The sequence below is a fragment of the Bison bison genome, unplaced genomic scaffold, assembly GCF_000754665.1.
Source record: "Bison bison bison isolate TAMUID 2011002044 unplaced genomic scaffold, Bison_UMD1.0 scf7180017864519, whole genome shotgun sequence".
In the NCBI taxonomy this organism is placed as follows: Eukaryota; Metazoa; Chordata; class Mammalia; order Artiodactyla; family Bovidae; genus Bison; species Bison bison.
The window spans coordinates 4920936-4931295 of record NW_011495072.1 but is presented as its reverse complement, the minus strand read 5'-3'; the positions used below and the strand labels follow the sequence as shown (position 1 = coordinate 4931295).

The following is a 10360-nucleotide window of genomic DNA, read 5'->3' as shown; positions in this document are numbered from 1 at the left end:
GCAATCAGAAGTCTGTTCTCTTAAGACTTTGTTTTTTTTTAACCAGACTGAAATTTCAGTTTATAAACACAACCTGCTTGGGCCTTTGGAGGGAATCTCGCTCCAGTGTTTCTCAAATTTTAGTATGCAAAAGCATCACCAGGAGGACTTGTTAAAACATAGGTCTCAGGTTCCGGCCCTACCCTCAAAGGTTACTTACTTTCCAGTAGGTCTAGAGTGGGGCCCACCCAAGAATTTACATTTCTTAAAAATTCCCAACTGATGATGAAGCTGCTGGCCTTCTGCCCACACTTTAACTGGCCCGCCCTCTATCCCCAGGCCCTTGCTGGTTTTCAAGAGCTGATCACTTTAGCTGAAGTGGACAAAGATGGTTTTCATCGTATGTGCTGCCTTCCTTCATTGTTCCCTGGGGCTGCTGGTGTGGGCGGCCGGAGGGAGAGGATGCAGCTCTAGTTCTCCATAAAGCTGCTTCTGTACCATGAGCCACCCCTCAGTGCATGCAGAGTCTTTTGTAGCCACAGTTTGAGGGGCCTTAAAACTCTTTTCATCTCACCCTTCGTTGTAGTGAGTCTCCCAAGCAAATTAGTGGCAGAATTGAGATTAGGAGTCATCTCTGCAGTCCACTCTTCTTCCTCCTCACCCAGGAGCCCCCATTCCGCATTACTTTTGCCTTTGTCTTCCTTTCCCCTTCCCTCACCTCGCTATTGTCTGGGGTGACGCCTGAGGATGGGAGCCTTGGGCCAGCTGGCCGCCGACTAGGAGTCCTCCTCCCACATCCTGTGTGACTCTGTTCTCAAGCCCCGCACTGCTGTCTGAGTACCATGTTTCATCGCCTCCAGGCTGGTGGTCGCAGTGGAGGAGGCCTTCATCCACATCCAGCGTCTCCAGGCTGAGGAGCAGCAGAAAGCCCCAGGGGAGGTGATGGACCCCAGGGAGGCTGCCCAAGCCATCTTCCCGTCCATGGCCCGGGCTCTGCAGAAGTACCTGCGTACCACTCGGCAGCAGAACTACCACAGCATGGAGAGCATTCTGCAGCACCTGGCCTTCTGCATCACCCACAGCATGACCCCAAAGGTGCGTCTGGGCGCCGAGCTTGCAAGTCCCATTTTAGGGTGTTGTCAGGAATGATAAAATCAAAGGTTTCTCTAAAGCACCCACTGATAAGAGTTAATGTTTCTTGCTTATTTTGTTACTTTGGTGCAGTTGGGTTTTTTTATTTCTTTTAAAAAAAAGTTATTAATTTCTTAGTGAAGGATAATTGCTTTACAGAATTGTGTTGGTTTCTGCCAAACATCAACATGAATCAGCCATAGGTATACATATATCCCCTCCCTTGTGAACCTCTCTCCCATCTCCCTCCCCATCCCACCCCTCTAGGTTGATACAGAGCCCCTGTTTGAGTTCCCTGAGTCATAGAGCAAATTCCCATTGGCTGTCTGTTTTACATACGATAATGTGTGTTTTCATGTTACTCTCTCCATACATCCCACCCTCCTTCCCAGGTACAGTTGTTCTTTAAATGTGCCTTTGAATTGAAGGCTTCTGGATTCAAGCAGAGGAAAGACGTGCACTTAGAGACAGCCCTGGTAGTAATTCAGGGTACTCTGTGTATCCTGGGCCTGAGCTGATTTGTTCTAACCTGGCACCTCCCTCAACTAGTGGGAAACCTTGGGCCAAGAGCTTAATGGCTCTGTGCCTCAGTTTCCCAGTCTGTAAGTTGGAGATAATACTAATGTCTACCTCATGGGGTTGCTGTGAGAACTAAAAGAGTTCATTCCTGTGAAGTGCTTAAAACAGCGTCTGTCATAATGTAAGGACCAAATAGCCATTATCATCAGGGGTAGAAACCATACTCTCACTTTGGTGTTTTGGCTGTTGGGGGGTTAGTTTTACTAAGTGATCTTCTGGACCATTATGACATGAGCACGCTTTTGGGGATGATGCAAAAACAGCCATGTGTCTAATAGAGGGCCGTGGCCAAGGAGGCAGAATAAAGTGTTCGCCAATGACCTCTTCAAACAGAAGTGGATTCAGATTGTGACTCCACCACCTAATTGGTTTGTGACTTTGCCTAAATTACTCTACACTTGTTCCCTCTTTTATAAAATGGAGATAATAATAGTATCTACCTGATAAGATCATTGTATGAGAATTATATTAAATATGGCAGCACGACATGTAAGTCATGTGGTAAAGAGTAAATGAGCTTGGCATACGGTTTGCATGTAACACTGGTAGTGATATTATTGGTATAAAGACCTGTTTTCATACATTGCCCCATTACATATACAGCTGCTGGTTGCACTGTCACTAATGTTATCAAACCCTAGGAAAGCAATATGGAGATATTCAGTAAGAAGCCATAACATTTTCCATAGTCTTTGGTTCACTAATCCCCCTCCTAGGAAAAGGACTTAGCACAGTCAGCGATACACACTAATGTATATGTGGATTATTTTGCAAAATACTCTTTATTAGCTCCAAACTGGAAATAACTTAAAAACAGAACAGTGGCTTACAAATTATGGTATATCGCCTCTTAAAATGTGGAAGAATCTATTAGAATATTAAGTTACAAAAAGCAGAATGCAAAATGTATGAACACTGTGGTTGCACGTGAGTCTGCCTATGCGGAGGGATAGCGCATACCACATAGAATGGAAATGGTTATTTTCCTTTTTCCTCAAGGTTTTTAAGTTTACTGGTTGCTTTCTTTCTCACTAAAAAAAAAAGTATACTTTTCCAAATTAAAACTAATAATCTTTATATAAAAATCCAAACATTAAAGAGAAGTGTAATATCCGAAGTTTTCATCCCTGCCGCCTAGACAGTTCTTACTAATATAAAGAATGGGTTTATATTCTTTCAGGTATTTGTGCGCTTAAAGCAGAAATGAACAAAACAACAAAAAAAGGAAATGGGAATCTCATCCCATATAGGTATAGCTTGGAAACTTGGTTTTTTCACTTAAAGCTGTTCTTGGCTGGCTTTCCCTGTCAGTACTTCCCCATCTCTTCTTGTCATTACAGATTTCCCTCATTCCCTTTAATAGCTGTGTCCTGTTCCACTGAATACCATGGTTTGTTTAATGGATGGCCTACTAATGCACATTCGGATTAAGATCTTTCGTTAGTCTAAACTAGGGGTTGGTGGTTTTCGTTAATCGAGTTTTATTGGGACACAACCACACCCTTTTGTTTACAGATTGTGTACCACTGTTTTCTCTCCACTGCGGCTGAGTTGAGTAGTTACGACAGTGTGTGCCTTGTGAAGCCAAAAATATTTACATTTAAAGGAAAGTTTGCCAGCCCTGTGTCTAAACAATGTTGCAATGAATTTCTCTTTTTTTACATATGTTTTCATGCATATATGCAAGTATTTCTGAGAGCTCACTATCTAGTAGAGGAATAGCTGGATCAAAGGTACAGATCTTGCCAAATTATCCTTCTAAGGGGTATTACTGTTTTATATTTCTGCCCATAGGATGTGAGACTGTTTATTTGTTTATCCCCCCACACACACTTGACAGCGTTGGGTGTTATAATTCTTTTTTACTCATGCTCATCTAAGAGCATGATGCTTCCCAGCTGGTGCTAGTGGTAAAGAACCTGCCTGTGTAAGAGATGTGGGTTTGATCCCTGGGTTGGGATGATGCTCTGGAGGAGTGCATGGCAACCCACTCCAGTATTCTAGCTTGGAGAATCCCATGGACAGTGGAGCCTGACAGGCTACAGTCCATAGTTTTGCAAAGAATCAGACACAACTAAAGTGACTTAGCATGCATGCATCTAAGAGGAGGGAAATACATTGTTTTACTATTTGAATTCATATTTCTTTAACTATGGGCTTCCCTGGTGGCTAGGATGGTAAAGAATCTGCCTGCAATGCAGAAGACCTGGGTTTGATCCCTGGATTGGAAAGATCCCCTGGAGAAGGACATGGCAATCCACTCCAGTGTTCTTGCCTGGAGAATCCCATGGACAGAGGAGCCTGGCAGGCTACAGTCCATGGGATCGCAAAGAGTCAGATACAACTGAGCAACTAACACTTTCACTTTTCTTTAACTATTAATGTGATAGAGTATCTTTGCATATCTTATTTCTATTTTATGAGTTATCTTCTTAGTTTCATTTCTCTGTTTCTTTTCCTTATGATTCATAAAAACTTTTTTTTTTTTGGCCGTGCTGCACAGCCTGTGGGATCTTAGTTTTCCAACCAGGGATTGAACCAGGGGCGGGCAGTGAAAGCACCACGTCCTAACCACTGGACTGCTGGGGAATTTCCATATGAGAACTAATTTTATACGAGTGTGTGTTATAGTAGAGGCACAGCTGTCCTTTCTGCCTCAGAATATATACTTACAGGTAGGAATATTGTATCTGGCAGCAGTAAGGTATGGATGAAGAGGACACCACTTTGTTTAGGACCAGAGTGATGTATCCTAATATTTTCTATCTATATCCCTGGTTTGTTCATTTTTCTTTCTCACAGATTAAGCAATATATTTATTGGTGTAACACACATGCAGTCGAGCCTCCAGCATATGCCAGACACATGGGAAATTCGTATTGAAAAAATAAAATAGTTCCTGCCCTCCAGGAGAGGATAGTTTAGTGAGGGGCTCAGACAAGCAGTCAGCGGTAATTGTTCAGAAAGTAGAATATCACAAGGGAGTCATGCCCATGATTATAGGCACTTACAGGAGGACATATTCACCTCTCTGAGAGGCTCAGCGAGCAGTTTGAGAAAATTTAAAGAGCCAGGAGGAATTTTCTGAAGGACGACATTCAGCAGGAGGAACGGCAGATGTCAAGGGGAGTATCCCAACCGTGGAGCTCAGAGCTCCTGGAGCCTCGGGCTTGGGCAGGGAGGTGGACGTGGGACCTGGCCAGCCCTTGGATTACCACATGCATACTTCATCCAAAATCAAATAACCATCCTGATCTTGCACCGTGAGATGGTTCAGGTTAACCACTTGGTCCTCACAGCCGTTCTGTGCATTACTGCTGCCATCTGCTCCACTCACACAGAGGTTAAACGGCGTGTCCAAAGGCACATAGCAGTGAATGCAGAGCATGCATTTTTGTGTGAGCAGGTACATCCCTGTATTTCTTCCACTCACATTGCCAGAATGCTTCTCTGTGCCTGGCACCTGCCCCGAGGAGCTCTCAGGATGGGAGGAGACCAACCTATGAACAGGTACAGGCCAAGGCATATGCCATGGGGCCCGGGCCCTTGGATGGGGCTGGTGCCTTAGCCACAGCTTACATGGGTACCAGCCACCCCACCTTCCTCGCTCTTGTGCTTACCACTGTCTGCACCCCGTGGCTAGAGAGTGAGAAAGTCAGGAAGCCTTCTCCCCCCAGCAAAGGACTCTGTTGTGCAGGTCTGATGGAATTGGTATATAATCAGCCGGGCTGTCCCGGTCTGTTGGGAAGATGTTTTTCCCCCATGACTGGGAGCCTGGCAGTGCCACCTGGAGTGGGCATTCCCTCCCTAACAGCATCTCTGCTGTCCTTACAGGCCTTCCTCGAACGGTACCTCAGCGCCGGCCCCACACTGCAGTACGACCGGGAGCGCTGGCTCTCCACGCAGTGGCGGCTCGTCAGCGACGAGGCTGTGACCAACGGGCTGCGGGATGGACTCGTTTTTGTCCTTAAATGCTTGGACTTCAGCCTCGTCGTCAATGTGAAGAAAATTCCGTTCATCATGCTCTCAGAAGAGTTCATAGACCCCAAATCTCACAAATTTGTCCTTCGCTTGCAGTCCGAGACGTCGGTTTAAAAGTTCTATATTTGTGGTTTTATTAAAAAAAGAAAGAATATATAGAGAGAGATATATGTATACCAGAGGGGCATCTTTGTTTTTATTATTCTTCATGGCTGACTGAGCTGGCACATGAGAAACCAGGGTCCTTTGACCATCTGCACTTTATTTGGAAGGAAGCAGAAGATGGCCATCCTGGAAGAAAGTGACTGATGACATCTGACTTGGGGATGGGCCGTCTCCAGAAGCGGTTCCCTGGCGTTTTCTGTGACAGCTGCAAACCAAAGCGGAGCTGGAGGTTCTCAGGAACCCTGCCTTACGACTCGCCCCTGCCTCTCGTCCAGCACCCGGCCCTGACCTGGCTTCCGGCCGTCCCACTCCTGGGCCTGTAGGGCACACATCTTCGTCCTGTTTCAGGGAACCTGACAGGACCTGTCCACACGTGTTTGTGTGTGTAAACGTCCAGCACCACGGGAGCCATGGGCTGTTGGTGAAATGCCTGCCTTCGTTTCCGTTCTCTGTTGCCTTAGGTTCTGCAGAGAAGGATCAAAATGACAAGCGTGCACTGTCAGTTTACAGCTCTTCATGATTTTTTGTTTCCCAAAGAGAGAATTTGCCTGCCCTAGTTCTGACCTGCTTGCCTACCAGCTTGAGCAGGTAGCCCTTTCTTAACCCTGTGATGGCCCACCTGCCCTCTCTCCATCCTGGCCGGCAGGCCTGGCCAGGAGCCCAGTCTCCAGAGCCACAGGGGACCTGGCTGTTCACGTGTGCCCTGGGGCTCCATGCCCAGCCTCGGGTCCGCCCCATGGATTGTTTGTTTGTGTAGGAAAGGGTGGTGTGCCCACCAGGCAGGTCCCAGGGAGAGCATGCCAGCTAGGGTGTTCCCTTTAGGCTGTGGCGGGAGCCCCTCCCCTCCCGGTCCTCCTCCAGCTGCTCCACACCCACCAGGAAGAGACCCACACTGTGACTCTGGGGCTGGCACGTTTGGCTCGGAGCCTCTATTTCCCAGGAGATATGTCCTTACAAAGCTCCAAAGCAAGCTGCCTTGCCAGGGGACAGCTGCAGCGTCCAGTCCCTGACTTCTGACCACCGTCACTGTGTGCTCATTGCCTCTGCCCCTTACTACCTGGGAAGGGGCTGATTTAGGCCCTGGTGCTAAATTACTTGTCGTTGGTAGTCGAGTGTGGAGAGGGAATAGGCAGGATCCAGCATTCGGGGAAAGGAAAGTAGGGAGACGATCTTAGGGTTCAAACGATGCCTGCCTGGTCTGTTCTTAGATACAGCTGGTTTCTGGGGGCTTTCCCAGGCCTGGGGGAGCAGCTGGGCCATATTCAAGGCTCGCCCTGAGGCAGAGCCCTGCAGCAGTCTTCAGTTCCTCCACCTACCTTCCAGTATCCACAACAAACTTTTGCCAAATACTCATTCTTGCTTTTCCCTGGTGGTCAGGCTAACCAGTCACCTTTCTTTAGCCAAGGACAACGCTGTCCAATGCTCTTCTCATAGGTGTTCCCACGTATTCTGACTGGTGTATTCATTCCAGGAGGGGTGCAATGTTTGTTATTATTGTCTTAAACCAAACTTGGCTTTGGCTGTTTGTCACACACCTGTATCTGAAAAAGTAAACAGCCGTCTTGAATCCACAGCCTTCAGGTCAGAAGGAAGATGTGTCGGAAAAGGAGGAAAAACTGGTCGGTATGGAGTGGAGCCAAGATGTCCTATTTAATTGCATGGTTTTGGTTTATGAAAAACACTTACCATGTAACCATGGTGCTTTTCTTCTTCTTAGTTTTGCCTTTAGGTCCCCTTCAAACTGGACATTCCTTATGATGATGTCTTTCTCAGGAATCTATTTTGGGAGACTGGGCAAGGGATGGTGAATGTACAATGAGACTTTGGCGACATAAAGGTTATACTGTCTCAGACTAAACGTATCAGAGGCTGCTGCATCAGGAACCCAGCAATAGAAGTGCCATACATGTATATTCATATGGTTAATAATGACACTATCCATCAGCGTTCCATAAAACTGCTTCCAACCCTGTCTTCAATTACCAGTCCAGAAGGGGTTAAGTTGGAGTCATGGTTTGGGTGCCTGCCTTCCCAGCAGGGTGAAGAAAGGTTTAAATTAAGGAATTTTTTTTTCTCTTTCCACCCCTTTGTCTCTCTCCCAGTGTTTGCATAGGAGAATGTCAGACTTTCTGAAATTACTGTTTTTATTTTAAATTGAGTATTGATTTTTTTAATGCTGACTTTGTATTGAGTCCTTTTTGAAAGAATAACATAATAAAATGCAGGATCTTTGTATCAAGCCTTTGCACTTGCAAACTCTTAATAGCTTGAGTTACTGGTGCAGTGGGAACAATGTAGATGCCATTTAAAAAATTTTAAGGTTTCAGAAAAACTGTATCACACAGCTGAACACAATGCATTTCTATTTCAGTTCTTGGAGCCAGTCGGCTATACTTTTTAAAAGGGGTTAACTGTGCTAGTAGGATTAGATAAATCCGCACTGGGGAGACAGGATTTTTTTGCCTTAAATGTTTATAGATTTTCTATAGTGAACCTAAGTTATTAAAATGTGAACATTAAACAGTACGTAGAAAAACTTAATGAGGAGTGTGTGTCTGAGGTCGCTCTCTTCCCTCCTGATGTTTTAACCAGTAGATATCTAATTTCTGTTTTTAAGTGGGTACTGTTGAAGATAATGCCAACTTTTAATTGTCCATGAACTGAACTGCATTCCTAGAGGTGGAAGGGATTTCTAGGTTTTGTGATTGATTCATCCTTTGCATCATCAGCTAAGTCAAAGTGTGTAATACTTTTGCTAAAGTTTATAAAGTAAGCCCTAGAGAAAATGCTTGTTCCATTTTATTGTCCAACTATCACCATCTCCCTCTCTCTCCTTTTCAAATCTGTGGACAGGACAAATTCTGTCCGGCCAAAGGATAGAGGAGGTGGCCCTGGCACGTGTGTGTGTTGTGCTGCTGCTCACTGCCAGGGCTCGGACCTCCTTTGCAGTGGGGAGATCGTGGCTGTGTGGGTGTATGTCCAGCGTGGGAGATGTGCCCCGTTCCTCACCATAGGTGGTGGTAGCTGAGTGCTCTCATTCTCTTGTCTCCTGGTTGCTTTACAGCCGCCTGTATTTAGATGAGGCTGTAACCCTGGAAAGCCATGAGCCTATTAGGCTGACAGAAACTGACGACCCGCCCCTGGGAGAGTGCCTGTTGCAGTCACTCAGTGAAATCAGCAAAATCGGGTCCTTGGTTTACCCTCATCTACGGGAACCCTGCTGTGTAAGGATGCATAGTTGTTTGTGGCTGTGTGTTGCAATATATGTGAGCATTTCTCTTTGAGTGTAACTACCAACAGATGGACGGCATTTTTATGTTAGCCATCTGATCATCTGTGCTATCTGTAGCAAGACTGGTGTGTATCTCAGCAGATAACTTGTGGATGGGTTTATATGGATGAGTGTGTGAAAGTCCGTGTTTCTACATAGGCCCTGTGTTTGAGAGATTTCCTAACAACACCCATCTTCTGGGAGGTTACTCTAAAGCCAGTTACTTCTCCCTCCCTTCGCTCCTTTGCCTCGGTTACACTGGCTTCTCCCCAGGAGTAAATGACTTTAGCACAGTGAGGTCTTCTAGAGCACCGCTGCCCTCCAGGCAAGTCCATTAGACTCTTTCTTGCCTCTGGACCCTATGACCTGAAAACAGAAAGAAAGAAAAGTCTAGCTCCATGATAAGCAACTGCTCCAACTTCACTACCCTGGAAGCCTTAACGTAGATTTCTTGATCTAACTTAAAAATTGAACTTCATTTAAAAAAAGTTTATGACTAAAAGCACAGAAATGGTGCCATAATATTTAAATAGTCCAGCAGAGACCCTGCAGTTGTTAAGTGATTTATTTCTGGGTAGGGTTTGTACTTTATAGATCTTGTTTTACCAAAAAAAAAAATCACTACCATGAATTTACTCCTGTGTAACCTTATGGTCATAATCCATTGTAAATGAAATATGAGTTGTTTTCCTAAGCCCAGAGCACAGTTTTTGAATGGTATTAGGAGCCATAGACACTACTTTATTGAGCTTTAATCAAGTGGATGCCCGGAATGTTAGATTTTGGATCACGTTTTTGAGAAAACATATTTGGGTCAAAGAAGGAAGAGAAGGGTAATAGGGTGTGTTTATCAGCTATTGTTATGTTAGATGCTGTCCTCGAAGGTGAATTCCTTTAAATCAGGGGTTATCTCTGATTTTTACAGGTGAGAACCAGGATGATCAGAGAGAGAAGAATGTGCCTAAAATCTCACAGCTAATAAATGAAATTTCCCATCTAATGTTTGACTCCAATCTCATGGTCACTGTACCTTGAGATATTACCTATATAATTTGGCATTTTCTGGATGTGGAGGAGAGAGAACCAGAGGGCACTTAACCTTGAATCAGAACCTGGGGAGGGGGTGTTCATTGGAGATGGAATCGCTTCTCTTTGACTTTGGGTTTGTACCCAGACTATGGCTCTAAGGAAAGCTGCCCTGTGGCACTGGCAGATTTCCTTGGGACTTTTGATGGAAAGAAGTTGAAAATTCCC

The 10360-nt window shown here is 45.3% G+C and overlaps 1 protein-coding gene across 2 annotated transcripts in view; it reads left to right on the top strand.

The window, feature by feature from the left end:
* Window positions 1-10354, top strand: part of VANGL1 (VANGL planar cell polarity protein 1) — a 56808-nt gene extending 46454 nt beyond the window's left edge. For both annotated transcript variants that reach the window (XM_010830741.1, XM_010830740.1), the window contains 2 exons: window positions 840-1074; window positions 5524-10354. In XM_010830741.1, the coding sequence (XP_010829043.1) occupies window positions 840-1074; window positions 5524-5784 (496 nt within the window). In that variant the 3' untranslated portion in view covers window positions 5785-10354. The remainder of the gene's footprint in view (window positions 1-839; window positions 1075-5523) is intronic.
* Window positions 10355-10360: the final 6 nt, after the last annotated feature.